Source organism: Telmatherina bonti, assembly GCF_933228915.1.
Source record: "Telmatherina bonti genome assembly, chromosome: 16".
NCBI lineage: Eukaryota > Metazoa > Chordata > Actinopteri > Atheriniformes > Telmatherinidae > Telmatherina > Telmatherina bonti.
Window position 1 is genome coordinate 16,687,282 of NC_136614.1, and position 20,007 is coordinate 16,707,288.

The following is a 20,007-nucleotide window of genomic DNA, read 5'->3' on the forward strand; positions in this document are numbered from 1 at the left end:
GGGCCAATTCAATATTTAATCGATTCAATTTATGGCAATTCAATTAAGATTTGTAAATGTTAAACAGTTATTATTTTTCATCTGAATAAAATGACAGTAACACAGTTGTAAGGTGTGGCAGTTAAACGTTGCACTGCCGCCTGAACACTTCTGTTCCCCTAAAGTGTCTGGCCGACAAATAGCAAACAACAGTAATATCAGGAAAAGGGCTGTTAGCCTTGCAGCCACTGTTTAAGATTACGAGAATTATTCATCATGTTTGAAAACTATTATTTGGAAACATTTTAGTTTCAATGGCCATTATATCAGACGAGGCCTGGACAACTTACCTCATGTGTAAGTTGTTTAGAGTCAAAATAAAATATAATAGTAACACTACAAACATGTTACAGCAGCTCCATTTCCAGCCCAGGTTAGAGGAGACGACAAATCAACTGGTTGCTGTTCCTAACTATTGCTAGCACATTTTTCCTGAAGATTCAATGAAACAATGAAAGACAACATGAAAAATCTGTTAGATATGATTTCTTTTTATAGCTTGATAAAAATAGTGGAGATACATTTATTTGATTACTTGAATTAATGGATACTGAAAGGTGCATGAAGTGATGTGTGTGTGTCATATATATATATATATATATATATATATATATATATATATATATATATATATATATATATATATGAATATATGAGAGAGAAAGAGAGATCGAGAGATAGATATAGAGAGAGAGATAGATAAAGAGATAGAGAGATAGAGACAGAGATAGATAGCGAGATAGAGAGATGGATAGACGGATAGATGGATAGATGGATAGACAGACAGGTAGACAGATTGATAGATCAATAGATAGACGGATAGACAGATAGATATGTAATAATCAAATCCAATTGTGAAGTACCTAAGATGGCACATCCATATTTAATGGATAAAAATGAACTCAGTAATCACCGAAATCTACAAAAAATAATAAAAACAAAGTAAAAAGAATCATTAGATTATATATTAACGTAATAATTCTCAAACTGAAAACTCCCATTTATATGAATATCCAGATCCTTCACTCAGTGTTAGATTAAAGCACTTTTGGGAAGAATTGTGGTGCCATGGTTTCCTGTGAATTCTCCGTCAAGCCCGACATGCATTTCCTTTAGAAGTTACTACTTCTTCTTGACAGAAATGATCAATCTCAGCCAGACTGGATGGTGAGCATCAGTTCACAGCCATTTTCAGACATCTCAAGGGAAGCTCTACACCTTTAAAGATCAGACGTCGAAGGTGGTTGCCTGGACACTGGACAGTCCTGTCAGCATCTTAACACTCCTGGTTTGTTTCTACATCAAGTATACTCTTGATAATGCCTTATTGTTTAAATAATTTGATGGTTTATTCAAACCTCTTTTAAAATTTTACATCAATAGTATCAAATACATTTTTGCTGTTAAAATTTAAGGGTCAGTGACCTACCCCTATAACTTGCACTTTTCTGACATTTCTCATGATGTGTTGTAATTACATGGCACAATAGGTGTGTCATGTGGTCTAGATGGGGTTGCATTGCTAATTTTAAAGGCTTATTTGTGAGTTTTAATTGCAGAGAAGCTGCAAAACAATTTCACTGTGTTGATGCTGCAGATCTAAAAGCAACGATGCAGAAACAGGCAATATTTTAAGGTCAGGAAGTCCTGCACAGCGACAGGCTGCACCTGAAGACAACCCTTTGAAGCAGAAGTAAATGGAACTGATGTCATTAAAGCTGTCCTTACCTAAACAGATCTGCAGGGGAAGTTATGAAGGCTTCTTTCTACCCACTTGTTAATCAAGATGAGTCAATTATCTTGTCTAATTCTGCAGAGCAACATAGTTTTATCCGGAGGAAAAATAAAGAGGTCAATCAAAATGTCAGCGCATAGGCAGTGATGTCAGGCAGAAAATCATAGCTTTCTACAAAAAATAAAGAAATAACAGAGAAAAATGGGGACATGCATGTCATTTTTGTTGTCAGTACCCCCACAGCGGAGGAGCTGACGGTGACTGACAACCACTAAAATCCTGCAAAGACAACTTTCTTTTTTTTAATATTCAACAGCAAGATCAGAAGCAGAAAATTTCCTCCTGATTTCTGGGTGACACTCAAGGTCAATGAGTTAGACAGGAACTGTATAGCCCAGCAACCATTTTATCATCTATGCAAGTATAAGCTCAGACACTTATTTTTAAATCAAATTTCACCTAAGGTATAAAACCTGACTTGTCACACACACATAAATAACCTAACACAACAGAAAGGCGCATTCGTCTCGTTACACTGTAACTGAAAAACACTAAAACTGAACTGCACCCAAATTTCCAAACAAGCAGGATGTCGCATCAGGCCATGGGGCAGGCAGATGGTAAGTTCTCCCTCCTGCTGTTTAACCTCCATCCTTTTTCTCTCCGAGCATGGAGCCTTACTGCCAAGCCCAGCCCACCACAGATAATTGAGAAGGCTAACAACGACCAGCGAGGATCAATACAACAATGTTCTGCTGATGCCTAGGTGGAGTCGTGTGGAGATGCTAACCTCTTACAGACATTCCCCTCACAAATTGGAGCCTTCATTGGGCTGGCTTGCTTATGTGATCCCTCTGATCGATGGAAAAAAGGAGGAGACGGGCACACATAATGGCCACCTCCCTCCCTCTTCATCTCGAGCTATTTGTCAAGTTTTTTTTTTTTTTTTTTAAAGTAGCAAAGAGGAGGCTTGCCAAGGTCAGACTGCAGGCTCGCCAAGTTGTCTCAGTGTCAGCCTTTCTGCCATTAGCAACATGCAGATTTACTTCAAGTGGTGAATTAATTTGCGGATCAGAAGAGTGTTAGCAATTAGCAGCTTTGTTTTGTCCTCAGGCAAATGGACATGTTAGAATAAACGTAGGAAGAGAAACATGATATAAAATATATATGTAAAAGAAAACACTGAACGCACAAAGGCACATAACATTAATGCAAGTAATGAACTGATCACTGAGCTAATTATAATTAAATGAAAATACTCATAAAGGTTGTAATGAATACTTCATGAACTGAGGTGATAAATAGGAAAAAAAATAGGCCAGTGTAGCTTAGAGAAGCTATTTAACACATAAAAGCTTCAAAATGTAGCTTATAAATAATCATGACTGGGTCAGACGCAGTTCATTCACAGGATTGTGGTTAAGATCAGGCTTTAGTAAAAGCTTTCTGTGTGTCAGTGTGCGAGGGTCAAGCAGAGCCATTCTCTCCCCTTGCAAAATGAAAAAGCTGTCATCTCTATGCAAATACCGCAGAGCCTGGATAAGCATTGCTCTGCTGCCTGTAACTTTATAAAATTGAAGGAACCCAGCTGAGAATTTGATTTTTTTTTTTTTTTTTTTTCAGGTTTGAGCCATGAACAAATCCCGTTCCGATCGATGCCTCCTTCTAACACACAGCTCAACACCTTGTTCTGATTATACGCACTCCAAACTGCTGACTACAACCCCTGAAATGACTCCATTTCTCAAATCTTTTTTTTGTTTTTCTTTTTTTTAGCAGAGTTCAGAAAATATTGCAGCATTACGACATGGCCTCCGTGTGCTCTCTGTCTTAAACTTTCACCTGGCACATTTTCTGGGGTAATGGGGTCATTGTCAAGAGCTCGAGCTACTCACATTGAATTTGATGATGTCATATATCAAATAACGAGGGACGGGCTGACCGTTCACCTTGTCGATGATCATCTCCTGCAGGGATAAAGACAAAGGACAGGGTCAGGATATGAGGAGCTTTAATAAAATAAAAATAAAAAAATAAAAAAAATAAAAAAAATAGACCACTGGATAGAAAGGACAGACAGAATACAGAAAATGAAAACTCCTGAAGTATGTGTAGTTTAAACATCACACCATGATGAAAGTGGTGTCTGAAACTGGACAGGCCACTGGAGTCTGAGCACTCTCCAGAAGATGTGTGTTCAGAGATGAAGCTGCCTGCGGCAATGCAAAGGATAGCAGGGAATTGGGGAGGTGGGTGGTGTGTGTTTGCGTGTTACATGGGTGTGTCGATAAGGTAGGGTCTGCTGAAGGAGGACAGGCAGCAGAAATAGCTCTGCACATCTATTATACAAGGCTCTCCAGCTGAGGTCAGGTAGAGCTGGGCTGAGCTGCAGGACACTCAGACAACATCGACTTTAAGAGATGTGTTACACAACCAAGCGACAAAATAACAGCACAGATGAAAATCAGTGTCACCACTCCAGAATTGACGCAAGAGAATGAAGGACTGTGTCTTTCAGAGAGGAGTGAGTGAAGCACCTTTTTGAGGGAACTGTACTTTATTTCTTTCCCCTCATAAAATATTTAGGTAACAAACTCTGCTCTTCTGCTCAAACTGACAGGTAAAAAATTTAACAAGTGACCCATCACTCAAGGATTCGGCTATTGTGCGTTTTAAATCAACTGGAAACATAAAGGTGGAGCTACAGATGAAACAATATAAACTTTTATTAAAAGGTTAAAAAGAGTGGCACTTCTCTGCTAAAATATATATTTTCTCTCCTCTTTTGAAATGTTTTACCAAACGTTTGACTTTACCAACTGGCTCTACTCTGACTCTGCAGGCCAGCAACCAACATCAGACATGAAAAAATACATTTAAAGGTTGTTTAGTTACCTTTTAAAAAAACTGACAAATACCCTATATTTATCAGTAAGAATTTGCATTTGGGATCCTCTCTGTTGTGAAAGAAAGGCTTAGCACTTCTCAAGTCAATGTCACTCCAGGAAAAAGTCTGTTTCAATCAATAAAAACCTAAAAATGTAATAACTTGAGAAAGCTATGATTATGTCTTTTTAAGCGTTGTCATCTTTTTCATTCACATGCATGCAAAAAGTTGGATTAAACCAAAAGATGTTGGAAATTTCCGCCATATTTTCCAACATTTACTCCATTTTAATGACATGTCACCATCCTCCTGGTCTCTGCTGCACATGCAATATAACAGGCCAAGAGCAATAATTATATAGAAAGGGTAAAATATAAATGGACATTTGTTATGTCCCTTTATATTATATTCTTATGTAACTACATCAATATGCCACCCCAGTACAGCCTTTGTTTTTTTATTTTTCCCAGCGCATAAACCAAAACCCAAAGATAATTGTAGGAGAAACACTGGACAGCAATGACAGATGGTTCATTCTCTTACCAGCCAAGCATCTTTTGGAAATGTTTTCCTTTTTAAAAACTCCTTCCAAAAAACATTTCTCTGCTGCATCAGGTTAGCTCAATTCTGTGGATGATAAATATTTTGTTTGGGCACCAGAATTAGCGACTGATATTTATTCTGGTTTTATCAGATCAACTTCAACAAAGTTCCCACTGCAGGCAAAAGGGTTCCAAATATGACGTTTTTACCCGTTTGTGACGCATATCCAATTTAATTTTGACAGTCTGAAAAGAGCAAATTCGTTCTTTTCAAATCCAACTGAGGACATTTTCATGTGAAATTAGATCTGATGGTTTAAGCAACATTTGTCTGAACTGTCTTGTCTGGTAAGTGAAGTGAGACAGAGGTTATACTTGTGTACCAGAGAAGAGGAGAAGTGATAAGATCGTATGCAAGCAATGGATGAAGGAACAATAAAGTACATATCTCATTTAATATGTCAATAACAATAAATCATACAATGAGCACAAAGCCGTAATACAACTCAGAAATTTCTAGGTTCAGCTTTTCAATTGTGCAAGATGCCACAAGTGATGCGTAACATTTACCAACTAGCTGAGTCCTGAAAGACATTATAATATAATTTTATGTGTATGTAGTTAATAAGAATCTTCATTTTGGTTGGAAACAGGTTGGGAATATTAACTATTTTAGGATTAAGCTAAGCGAAATGCCAGCTCTCTGCACAGCATTAACACAAGATGGGCGCTTGACTTATGGAGAAGTCACCATTTGTCCATGCCTTTGATTAATAAGACTCGCATCTTTAAAATACATTTCCTTATATTTACCAAAAAGTGCAGAATCCTTAAATGTGAGATAAATGGGAAATTTTTGTCGCATCCATCTTGAAGCCATGATTCAAACAGTCGTGTGCCACCTTTCAAGCATGACAGATTGCTACATGAGCACTTGCATCTTAATGACCACTGAAACTGCCTTGTAATGCATTGTGAACAAAAATAATTTAAATTCATATCTCTGTTGGCTGACGTAATTTTTCTTCATGTCTCACAGGATAAAAAAGACCAAATATCTAAAGCAAATTGCCAAAGCTAGACTGGCAGAGAGGACAGAGGGAGTGAATGGGAGGCATGCGTGGCACTGACAGAAGGGCTGGAAAGAAAGAAATGATGTAATTCCAAAAGGCTGCCATCAATGTGCATCTGGCACACTGAACCATTGTAGAGGCAGATAGCAGCAGATGAACACATAAATGTGATTAAAGACCGCCAGGAATTCTATCGTTGTTGTGCATTTTATTAAAAAAATGAGTCTAAAGTGAATAGAAAACTTATGATAAACTACTGGCAAAAATCATTTAAAGAAGAAAAAAAAAATAGTGGCTTTAGGAATAGACGTAACAAATCAGACAACACAGCAGGTTTTCTACAAGGAAAATCACAACAAGGTCAACATATCCTCTATAAGTTTACAGATATACGGATGACTAAACAGAAGAATCTTAGCACACAGCAGCACTGCTTCTCCACTTGAAAAGTAAAAGGCTGCAATTAGATGTCGTGCCTGTGTATAGAAACTAAATTCAACTAATCAGTCAGCAAGTATTAAGCTAAAAGCACACACCCATTTTGCATGAAATTGCCTCTGAAAGTAAAACAAAAAGAATGTCTGCAAACTTATCTCTTATCTTCAGTAAAGGGATGCTAAAACAAAACAAAAACACAGCCAGACATCTATAATCAGAACGAAAATACAGCAATTTCCTTTTAAATTTTCCCACAGAGGAAGTGTTGAAAGACTCATGGTGGTGCATGTGTTGGAGGTGTGGTTGGGGTGGGGGGTTAACAGGGACATGTGTGATCCAGACAACACAAACATGTCACCAAAAGCCTGAGCCTGCTATTATAGCAAAAAAGGGTGAGACATGGATCTGTGTGCACATCGGAGCGTGACAGTAATCCGCACAGCAACGTGTGTAACAATTAATTTGCCATTTCTCTACAACATGCATGATCATGTTCCTGTCAGCCATCTTTGGCAGGCTCTGCCTTCACTCGGAAACATGCTCTCATTTAAAGTAAAGTTTTGAAGTAAATGTCAAAGATCTTCAAGTCAAAAGGGGAACGTGAGAAAGTTGTAGTTGGAAGGGGTATGCAGCTCTAGACACAAGATTACAACAGTAAACAGTACTTCAATGCAATACAATTACACAAAAAAAAGGTTTATGCAAGAAAAATAACTCACCCCATCCAGTAGAGTATTTGATAGATGGACACGTGGATCCTTTCGGAAAGGAAACTCTAGGTTGTCTATATGAAAGACAGAGTTGTCCCTGTCGAGCATGTATACCTCATTTTTTCCATTGATCAGCATCATGTACCTGCAGAGGAAGAGCTTGCTTTATTATAAGAACAAAATAAAAATTTGAACATAGGTTACCTTGATGCAAGTCCAAAACAATCTCCATTCACATGTTTCCTTCTTGTGTTAAACATACACTACTCACAAAAAGTTAGGGATATTTGGCTTTCAGGTGAAATTTATGGAAAATGCAATATGTTCATGCTACAGTGATATAATATCATAAAAGTAAGACATTTAAGTAGAAGGATGCACTACTGATTTCCTCATCTAAAAAAATTCATTCAACACAAAAGGTAACAACAATGGTAGTTACACCACAACAAAAAATTTGAACGTCTCAATATCTCATCATGTGCCCTTGAGCATCAATTACAGCTTGACAACGACGCCTCATGCTGTTCACAAGGCAACTTATTGCCTGCTGAGGCATGGCATCCCACTCTTCTTGAAGGGCAGCCCTCAGGTCATTGAGGTTCTGGGGTGCAGGGTTTCGAGCCTCTACACGACGGCTCAGCTGATCCCACAGGTTTTCAATGGGATTCAGGTCTGGAGAGAGTGCAGGCCATTCCATTTGAGGTACACCAGTCTCCAACAGCCGTTCCCTGATGATGCGGCCTCGATGAGCAGGAGCATTGTCGTCCATGAAGATGAAATTAGGCCTGTGCTGTTCATGTAGGGGCACAATCACTGGATTAATGATGTTATTCAGGTAGTATGGGCTTGTCACTGTACCATTCACAAAGTGTAGGGCAGTTCTGTACCAAGTGGACACCCCTGCCCACACTGTAACACCGCCACCACCAAAAGCTCGCCTGGTGACAACAGTGGCTGATGCATAGCGCTCTCCCTGACGTCTCCAACATCGTTGCCGGCCATCATTTCTGCTCAGTGTGAATCGACTTTCATCAGAGAACAGCACTGAGGCCCACTGGTTCCTCGTCCAGCGTAAATGCTCCCTGGCCCATGCAAGACGATGATGCCTGTGCCTGGTGGTGTGGTCACCTCTCTTAAACGTGCCTGGAGTTGAGTGGCATTCATCATCTGGTTTCTCAGGGCAGTGTTCACAATGTAGCGGTCATCAGCACGGGATGTGGCCAAAGGACGTCCACTTCTAGGCCTATCTGTGACTCTTCCAGTCTCTCCATATCTCTGTTGCAACCTGCTGATGACACTCTGTGACACTCCAAGCTCAGTGGCCACTTCTGTCTGAGAACGTCCTGTTTGAAGCATCGCAATGGCAAGGGACTGTTGTTCCATTGTTAGGTGTCGTCTTGGTCTCATGATGTCAAAATGTGAACAGCATGATGAGGACAACTGTTTAAACACCAGCTCTAATTGAACCAGGACATTTATTGGTCAATTCAAGGATCACACACCTGCCGTGATTTTTGCCGTTAAGCTCCTTGTTAGAGAACAGCAACTTGTGCAAAATTTATTGACACATTTAACAGTTGGACATGAGCATTTAAAAGCTTAGAGAAGATCACATTAAGTTCACCTGTACAGGTTTGAATGCATTTTAGGCTTGTTGTGAAATTTCACCCAAAAGCTGAATATCCCTAACTTTTTGTGAATAGTGTATGTGGCTGGCACAACTTGTTACACTGCCATTCCCATTGCATAGCCCCGTTTCCATTAGCAGGTCAAGAATGGTTTGGTTTGGTCAACTTTGCTGTGTTTCCACAGTCAACAATACTCTTATCTGCTGGGCAGCATATTGGCCAGAAAGTCGTGGATGCGTCAGCTACGTAATGCCTTTTTTCTTCATTATAACAAAGAATATCGCAATACAGAGACAAGAGACAAGAATGAAGCACATCCAAGTTTTTCTTTTTTCTTCTTGACATGTGTTTTTAAACAACAAAGATCCACGCTACATTTATATAAAGTACTGTTGCCAAATGTTGTTGCTAAGTTGCACAGGAAGTGATCAAACTTTTGGCCAAATCAACAGATTGTATCATGTCAAGTGCTACCTGATTAAAGTGGCCCAAAAAATAGTGGGCCGGTTCGGGTATTTTGGCACTTTTCTCAGTTTGTGTTTGTGAAAACACACACATGTGTACCAAATGGGGCTTTAGCAACCTACATTAGAATTTGTGGACCACTGGAATAAAAATCTGGTCAGTAATTTAGATGCACTTCATTTGTGCACCAGTTAAGTTTATTAAGCAAAGCCTGAAAGAACATAAAAGCCTGGATGTCTGGTCTTGGTAAAAGAGGGATTTTTCAGCACAATCAATGTGCTTCACCATGTAAAATCTCTCCTTTAAAACTGCTTTCTTTTGGGTCATTAACTGTTACAACCCGTGTGACACTTTAATGCACTTAGAATCACTCTGCTCTAATGCAATTCCTCTAGACGCACGATGATGCCTCTAATTTTCTTTTATTTATTTTTAGGATTTAATATGGTAATCACACTTTAAAGCTGGATTGCTGTGACATTTGAGATTTGGGCTACCCTTAGCACCACAAAACAACAAAGTGCCTGTATACCTCTAATGTGCAAATAAGTTGTGTTCAATTGGAAGAGAACAAAATGTGAGGGTGTAAAAGCTTTCATTATGGCGGAGACAGAAGAAGGTTCAAACAGATACCTTCTAATTACAATGTACCACCAAAGCAACCAGTTTTGCTTTAATGTAGCTGCGTTGTACACAAACAGAAAGCAAAATACACACCACCCCTACTAACTTTTACCTCCTTTTGCATAAAAACAGCAGGTGTTACTTTCAGAAAGTCGAGTTCTCCCATGCTTCCAGATACTAGCACACATTTTAACTTTCTTTGGAAGAAAAAGTTGCGGAACTGTAAACAAATTAACCGTCTTCTGTAAAAAAGTCCCTTGCTGGCTCGCCCCCATGCAAAAACTCTTTTTAGCTAGTAGGAGATTACTCTATCTTCAAATTGCCTGATTCAGCAGTGCTCCAAGTTCAACTAATCCACAGCAGGCCTTCACAGGTATGATACAGACAGAGGCAAATAACAAAAATCATTTCCACAAACTCAACTTCTACAAGAAGAAAAACTGAAATTGGACATTCTGCAACATTTCTACAACACAGTGAACATAAACTATTAATATCAAATCACACACACAAAGAAACATACTGTACCCCTATGTGTCATACATTATAGACCAAATTACATCAAAAGGGATTTATAGGTAGTCTACCTTGCATTCCTACCTTGTTTTTATACCCTTTTTTGAGATTGAATGAAAGTGAAGAAAAAAAAATCAATAGCTAATACAGGATATTACTGGAAAATTGCTTTTTCATTCTTGAATACGCATCCCAGAGTCTCAGCAACATATGATCAGGAACTGTTAGACTGTAAAAGTATCTGCCAAAGTGAAGCAGCAGTTTCAAAGTACAGATCATAGTATGAGTATTTGTCAGGTGTTAATTTAAATCCACGCTTCCTTTACGTTATGCCAACAGGTGTGCCAGGCTGCCAGTGCATGAAGTATTAAAACCCTTCAAACCGTAACTTTTGGACTCCTACCTGCCTCATTCCTCCATCTCTACAAAAAGAAACTCCAAAGGGAAGAGAGAGAAACATGTCTATGTGCACTCTAAAAAAAAAAAAAAACAAAAAAAACTGAAAATATACTTGTAAAATATAAACAGCAATATTTCAGAAGTGCGTGTCGGGAGATCACATTAGATTACTACATACATCTGGATACTTCCAGCTGTCTGGTTTTGATTGTCATGTAAATGGGCTCAGTTATTTTGGAAAATAGTTATCCGAGAATGTCTTTAATATAAAAAACAATGATGTTGTTTCACATATATCTGTAAATAAATCAATATTGAATAGAATCAGATGTGATCAAAATCAAAACCAATCAAGATGCTGTGAATCAAATCTAATCGGTTTAGGATTCAGGTGTCAAACTCCAGTTCTCAAGGGCCGGTATCCTGCAGGTTTTTGTTGTCTTCATGCTATTCTATTCTATTCTATTCTACAGTCATTTAGCAGACGCTTTTATCCAAAGCGACTTACATATGAATGAGAACAACAAAAGCACGAAATCAAGGAAGGTGCTAGTGGACTGTCCAGTTGGAAGCAGATCCTTCCATGCTCCAACACACTTGACCAAAATTAATACACAGGCTGACAAGAAGCGGCTGGATCCATTTGATTTGAATCAGGTGTGTTGAGGGAAACAACAAAAACCTGCCAGATACCGGCTCCATAGGAATGGACTATGACACTCCTGGTTTAGGAGGTCAGTGGTGTTACCCAGACGTGTTACCCATCTGAACGGCAATCATCCAAAATGCATTTGAAACCAAAGCCATCATCCTTATGAAAGAGTAGCTAGAAAGATCAATGCATGTAGTAAAATAGGCTGTTTCAGGATAATTGTGGCCAGATTTTTCAACACCACAAATTGCATGGAGGCCCATATAGAATCATTGTCATTTATAAATGGCTAAAGGGGGAAAAAAATACCTTACAAACTAGTAGATAAATGTAATCCCAAGAGGCACAAGAGTAATTAAAGAGTTGATCCAAATGTTCACTCATGGATCAGAAAAATTGGCAAACATCGCAAAGGCACACTGAAGTGACTAAATCCTTGATCCACCCTTCAGTTGGTTCCCCAAGAAAAGCTGAAAAAATGTGCCACACCTAAAAACAGAGGCACCATTGTTGCTGTTAACTTCACTTACATTATACAAACTGTTCTCAGTGTCTTTTATGAGGTCCTTTTCATTGTTTTTGGGGTCCTCAATCATTTAAGAAGCAGGAACCAATGAAGGCAGAGCAGCTAAATGTTCTCTGATTTTACTGCAGCACTTACCGGTACACTCCCAACACACACATAAAAACAGTTAAAACCAAACAGAAATAAGACAACTGTTGCACACCCCTTTGTTTGTAATCAGGATCGATTTGCAGGAAGAGCATTCATGTCCCAAAATATATGGTCCATTCTCCATGGGACACAGGACTATGATAAGATTTAGAGGGATTTACAGTGGATTTATTCAAAGGAACAAATAAAAACAAACAAATCCATTAAAAAAAGTGTAAAATTATCATCTTTTGATTCATTGCATAATTTTGTATTTTTGTCAGTCAGTGTACTTTAATCTCTTGATCTTTTTTGATGTATTCTAAATATATTTTAGTCTCCTAATTTTTGCTTTACCAAATCTTTTGATGTTATTTGGAGAATAAAATTTCTGTCTGTGTTTTGAATGTTTTTATTTATCTATTCGTCCTACATTTAACTTCCATATGTATAGTCACTGGCAATAATATGCTACATAAATAAAGTGGATTTGATAATGAAGAATTAAATTAATTAGCATTTTGGAATCTCATGACACGGTCGGAGTAGAGCGACTATTTGAATAATCTATTCTGAGCTTCAGACCCCTGTGGGAGGGGAAGTGTTCATTGTATGAGCAGCAGTTAGCATTCTCCACTCAGAGACCTTTAACCAGCTACTTTAGTATTATTTGATTTGCAATCGCTAATAATTGTACCACTTGTAAACTTTAGCTCTATTATCCATAAAGTGAGTGCATGTGAAAATAATCTTTCATGGGATGAAACCTGAAGTATTACATCTCTCAGTATAGCTGTAACATGTATTAAAATAGTGAGGCATTTATTTTATTAAGTGAAATGCATTAACTGGACAAGTCAAAGTAAACACACTGTTCTGAGCAAATGGTTCATTTCTGAGTAGTCTGAATAAAATGCTACTGATAAATGGCTACAATTAGCATCTGGTGGACTCATATCGCACAGAGGGAATTCAATTACTCTTTTCATATTGCTTGTGGCTATTTAACACAAAAGAACTCAAAGTGGGAAGAATTGAAGCTGTAATGAGCTTACAGTCCTGCTGCACTGCAGGAGATGGAGTTTCAATACAACTAAAAATGCAAGTCAATGGATTGGGTAGCAATCATATCTGGAGGAAATGCAAAGTAAACTTTGAATGCATACAAAATAAAAAAACAAAAAACAAATGTGTGTGTGTGTGTGTGTGTGTGTGTGTGTATATATATATATATATATATATATATATATATATATATATATATATATATATATATATATTTATATTTATATATCTTTAAAAAAAAAAAAAAAAAAAAACACAGTGAGAAAACGGAGACTGATTTGACAATAATTGCTTCCTGATAGACACAGCGGCGCATTTCTCACACCTGCTGGGATTCTCCACAATTTTAACAAAGGGATTAGATGTAATAAATAGGCCATCGTTACCAGCTGGCTGATGAGAGAAACCTCAAAAGATGCCAAGATTGAGCGTAAGAGGAGTTCAACACTACCCCTAAAAAAAAGTCTCCAATGACTGTCAAAATGTCCTTTTAAATGTTCCAATTATAAAGATGATCATCATAAATCTACTGTCCATACAATTTGACCTAAATAGCCATTTCCTGATCAAATGAGGGCTAATCCCTTATCATTTCTTTATTATAAAGTTGTGGGGCTGGGAACGGCAATTTGATGCAAAGATCAAAGCATACAGTGTCATCTGTATAACATGGAGGCAGTGTTATGGCGCAAACATGCATGCCTTTCATTGGCAGCAGCCAGATGATTTTAGAAGTTCACAGTGACACACTGTCAGATTCTATTCAGTCAAATCAAACAAAGTTGATTAGACAGCGTTTCGCAACAAAGACTGAAGATGACCAAAGATGTAATGCATAAAGGCAGCCCAGGGGTGTGGGGGTAATCTAAGATAATCGAGCAGCACTTTACATTTTACTAGACAAAACAAAATCTTTAGTGATGCTTCTGGCTTTCTAGAAATCAACATGTGAATAAAAAATTAACAGGTTATTGATGGTAACGTTTATATTCATTACATTTTAAAGAGTTCAAACTCCAAAACGGTCTAAAATGGATGTAAATACAATGTATCAAAAGATGGAAATCTGAAGTTCACACCAAAAGTTTGTTATATACCTGTACGTCCAAGAGCTTTAAATATTAAGAGAATTTCACCATAAATGACCCAAAGCTGCATAAATAAATAATAGCACATCGACTAATAAAAAAAAAAATTAAAAAAAAAGAGAACTTCCTCCCAGAAATAACTGTCCTTTGAAGTGTTTGTGCAGAGAAACATTATGTGTGCTTTGTAATTGAACTGTGAAGATAAACACAGAATTGTGTGCATCTTTGTGAAACAGCCACCTTTCATCTTTATGTCCCCAGAGCTTGAGGTTAATTTTAAGTTTAAAAACACGACCCAATTCTTGACGGCATTTATGCTTTCATCGGCTAACTTGAGATCAGTTCAACAAAAGAGCATGTGTGGCAGAAAACTGGATGTAGTTAATGTTTTACGCCAACTGAACCGCACAAATCGGTAGGTAGACAGCCCTCCCTTTACAGCTGATCATTTCAATGAGGTTATATTTTGCAGGGAATGGAACGAGAGGCATATAACCTAATTTTTCCGCATTACAGTCAAGTGCTTTTCTAGCACCCTGGCAAAGGAAAGTGTCCATCATAACAAATCACCCTGTTAAGAGTACAGTGAAGAGCTTGGTGCAATGAGCGTGACTGCATCCCCATCTGGTACTCACAGGAAAAAGTAAAAACTCTAGCTTTGAGATTAAAAAAAAAAATGCAGGGTCATCCAAAAGTCTTACAGAAACTACAGGGACAAACAAATGTGGGAGGAAAGGGGGGGGAAATTATGACGAGTCGGCCAGATATATAGCTGTGCTAACATTTTTGGGGTGGGAGTGGAGACACAATGAAAGAATTAAGAAGTTGCAGGGGCTGTAAAGACTGAGACGAATGAAGGAACAGGAGATGGTGCGATCGCTCAGTTTAGGCTTTTAATGGTTCCCACAGATGGAAAGATCTTCGTGTGTAAAGAGCTTTTATCTCTGAAAAAGATGGATAGCTAAAAGGATCAAACTGATGAGCTGAGAGTCACAACTGAGCAGATCTGTCAACCAGTGAAGACACAACAACTCCGCAGTGAGCACCAGAGGTTTCCTGCTGTCTAATTGGCCAGTTAGCCATGGCTAGTGCTGTCAAGTGTGTTAAGAGGAAAGCAAGCAGAAACCATTAGTCCTTTGCAACATTCAGAGGTCCTCCTCTTCATTGCCAATTCACCTGATTCATCTCATTCGGTCTTGTCTGAAGCCAAGTGGTAGCAGACATTGTATTCTGTCCTTCCGACTAATAGGTTATTATTAAATATAATGTGCTCCTTTATGCACATAAATGTAGGTCCTTCTCCAAAGATTCCTTTTCTTTCTCTTGTCTTCTGATGGGTGCTGTGAGCCCCCAAACTCCGCAGGCCTAATGAGGCACAGATGGCCGACACGACGGCTTTGCAAGTCCAGTCCTGCAGCATGACTGACAGCGGCCCAGCTCCAAGGGAGGGCTTAGATCAGATCCAGCAGCTTTGCACATCATTAGCGACAAGTCAAAAAGAGGGTTTACTTTTTTCTTAATCCAGAGAGGCCAGGATGATATTTCATTCAAGAAAGTGGAGTGAAAGGCCAATAAGAGTAAAGAAAATGACGATTATACTTAATATGAATATCCCTCAATATGAATGCACCGGGAGAGGGTCTTAAGTTTGGCAAACAATCTGCTCCCACATTGGGTCACTGTATAAATAAAGAAATAGCAGCACTTCCCAAAGTCTTCCTTTTCATAAAATATGTAAAAGCAGGACTGACCTGTGACACAGGAGTACACTGATAATTGATATTAGTCATCTTGAAGGAGTCGAAGCGACAAAAGATTGGCAGGAAGTGAAGAAACATCCTGAAACCGACTTACAACAAGTAAATTCGGTACATTCATTTTGTGTTAATTCTGTCCAAACTCAGTCATTACTTGGTAAGTAAACTCAAGTTGAGTTTTACTAATTGAGTCCAAGTGTAGCAGTGTGATTTGTTTCAATTCCCTTTGCTCCTCCTCTTCTCCTCTGAGGCACAAACTAAAGTAGTGACAACTCTGTGTTTCCCCCCTTGGTTTTGCTGTGCTTTCCAAAGTCCATTAGAAATCATGCTCTTGGCACACAGCAGGAAGTGGAAGTTTTTTTTTTCTTTAAATCTACTGCAAGGCAGAGCTGTACCTTGTGGATAGCAGCATAATGTGTGTAGGTAAGTAGTTTTGCTTCAGCACTTTGTCATCGCCTTGTCAGTGATTGTGTCGCTGTTCAAGTTAGGTTTGATGATGTGCGGCGCTGCAATCATAAGACAAGGCTGTCAGAATCCTCCTCAGAGTTGGCTGGGAAAAAAAGATTGTTTTTAAACTTGTTTACCTACTTTTCCTATTTTAAAAAAATCATTATTTAAAGTCACAAATGAACTAAGTCATTTAAAACTTCACTTGCATGGCAGCCTTTCTTATCCTCACCAAAATGAAAATAAAAAAAAAATCAGGAGGTAACTTTGAGTGAAGGCCTCTGGCAATGTTGAGAGGGGGAAAAAAAAAATCTCTGCAGACCACCTTGATGAGACCAATTTCCTATTAAAAACCCATTCCAGGTCTTAAAATGCCATCGGGTAGGAAGTAGGACATTTAATAAGAAATTTTCTGCACAGTGCATGCATTGCATGATGAGGAGAAAAAAGATGAAGAAATTATAATCACACTGCTCCTCTGCAGACAGTAAATCTAACCAAGCATGCACACTAGCTCAAGTCCCAGTCATACAATACAGAGCAAGTCCTACACATGACAGTAGAATTTCATCTAATCTAAGAAAGTAATAAAAGTACAATCAGTATCTTTATGGGTTTTGCTTTTATCCACTGAAAACAAACTCCTCTGCTGATAACTTTACAAGTTGCCATCTATGAAATTTCACTTATTAATCGATTCTCATCATTATTTCTGTGTGAATAAAACTACACATGAAGTAAAGCTTAAATAAAAGTACAGTTTAAAGCATTAAATACACAAGTATTGGTGGATGTGAACTGGTGGTCTTGGCTTTGCAAACCAAAAACTTTCAAGCGAAGCAGTGCAGCAACAAGCTGCACTGAAAACATGAATATTCATAAAACAGCAATTATCCCTTCTGCAAATTTCTAAAATCATTCTCTAAGTTCTGTTTGAATATTCATGACAAACTTTGGTTCGACAAGACAAAACAATGGTATCAGACGCAGGATGTTTTGCCTGATTCAGCAGAAAACAAAGAAACATCTAAATACCGAAGCTGAAGTGAGGATAGTTTGTAGTTTACAGACAAATGACTTAAAAGCCCATTTTGCATTTTACATCATGCATTTTCTCCTAGAACACCAAAATTACTCCAGTGTGTGTGGCTGGTTGTGTCATAGAAATCTGCTTTTCCATTTTCCAAAAACCACAAGAAGAACAACAAGAAACACAGATTATCTTTGATAAACAGGCTCAGAACAGTAGATTAGTGATCCCAACTTATGTTTCAAATGTAATGATTTAAAAATTTTACATTTATTGATGAACAAAATATGATAGAAGGCAACATTTTAAGGTGTCAAAATAATTCTAAAAAGAATTGATTTTGTTTAAAGTCATGAAATTTAAATACATTGCATTTTATCATTTATTTTCATTCCTTTAAGTAATGTTTAATCTATATATTTTAGAATGATTAAAACTAGGTTATTTTGGCCATTTAACATTTGTTTACACAAATCTAATTTATCTTATGTCTTTTTCCCCATCAGAAGCTGTTTGCCTTTCCTCTGGTTTATTGATTATATTTCTAAACACAGTGAGTCTTAATACATTTTACCACATTAATATGCAAAATTATGCAATAAGGCAAAGAAAAAAAAAATCTAATCAGATCATCTACTTCTTGAGGAGTTGCTGCTGTTTTAATATAGCATGTCTGGTGTTTCTGTCATTTTATATCCACAGTAATGTGGCTTATCAGTTATTTTCCTTTTTGCAAGCAGGAATCAAGCGTACGGACTAACTGTAGAAACAAAGTCAGACATAGTTAAAAATAAATAAATACAGTCCAGATAGCACAGTAACACAAAAAATGACCATGCATCGGTGTTGATGATTTAACAATAAAAAAGGTCCAGAAACAGATCAGCTGATGAGACACTGCTGAGCTGCTTCTTGTACTCTGACACATATATTCATGTATCCAAACAAACACCAACATGGTCTCCAACAATGTTACTTTATCATTCTTGAAGGGTTGTGAAAAAAGTCTTCTGCACTGTTTTCTGTTGTTCTGCCTCCTGTGGACTTAAAGACAGACCCTCCCTGTGTGTCTTTTCCAGTGGTCATATTTGAAAACAGCTTAAAACTGGTGGTGGTGGTGGTGGTGGTGGTGGTGACCGGGGGAGGGGCTAAATACGTAGACATGCAGACATTGATGATTTTATAGCAATTTGCAAGTTTAAAAAAGAAAAAAGCATTTTTGTATATCAATTAAACTGAAAAAGTTGAAAAAAATGCAAAATGAGGAACCAGGAAAAACAAATGAAAATTCTTAAACAGCTCATCACCTTTAAGCAGAACTTAAGTAGTTGAACCTTGCAAGTAATTTGCTTTTAAATAACCAAGAAGACACAAAAAAATTAAAATGTCCTGTTGAGGAACAGATGCATCTGAGTGCACTATTTTACAATAACACTTTTAAACTGAAAAATAATCCAGTTGTTAAGATTGCCATCACTAATATCTGTTCTTTTTTCCCCAAATGTTTGATTGAAAAATAATCATGCAGCATAAAAAAGATAAAATCATCAGGATCTGAAAGAATATTTATTCTACTTAAATAATAGAAACTACATGGAAAATGCCCATTTAGAAAAGGTGTATGAAGCAAAAAGAAAAAAAAAGGGTTCAGTCAGGCTTCATTTAAATGCTCACATTTTGTTCGTTTTTAAGTACTTCTTTGATAAGAAAATGTTTTATTATTCAGTTTTCATTTTGCCTGTGACGCCCTTTTGATTATAACATAATTTCAGGCTGCATGCCCTCCTGACTGATGAGGTGAAACCCAGTTCTAAGTTGTTTCTCCCCCTCTTCCATTTGCATTATATAATTTATATCTTTCAGCAAGTGAAGAATGCCGCATACCATATATTCAGTATAGCGTATTTGCTGAGCTTCAGTGATGAGTCACTCCAGACAAGCAGTGTCTCCATCATAACTGGAGCAATGATGCACAGCACCAGTGCTCCTCAAAACTGGTAACTTGAAGGGAAAACTGGGAGCTCAGCATCACTATTCAAATGAAGTTGTAAAACTGTTACCAGCATTTTCAAGCATTTGCAGATAAAGGCTAATTACACACATTAGCGCTATCTTGGTCAGAAGCCAAATCTGCTCTCTCCCATTCTCACTCTTACAGGAAATTAAAGCACCAATATGTAAAATCTAGAAATTGACTGCAGTCATTAAATATTCATCAGCACACTGCACATTTGCACCAGCCAGAGAAACAGTG

General features: G+C 37.7%; 1 protein-coding gene across 2 annotated transcripts in view; it reads right to left on the reverse strand.

The window, feature by feature from the left end:
• The window catches only part of rngtt (RNA guanylyltransferase and 5'-phosphatase), a 97,258-nt gene that overhangs the window by 61,893 nt on the left and 15,358 nt on the right, over positions 1–20,007 (reverse strand). For both annotated transcript variants that reach the window (XM_079255351.1, XM_079255352.1), the window contains exons 9-10: positions 7,434–7,569; positions 3,670–3,741 (exon numbers count right to left, since the gene is read on the reverse strand). In XM_079255351.1, the coding sequence (XP_079111477.1) occupies positions 3,670–3,741; positions 7,434–7,569 (208 nt within the window). The remainder of the gene's footprint in view (positions 1–3,669; positions 3,742–7,433; positions 7,570–20,007) is intronic.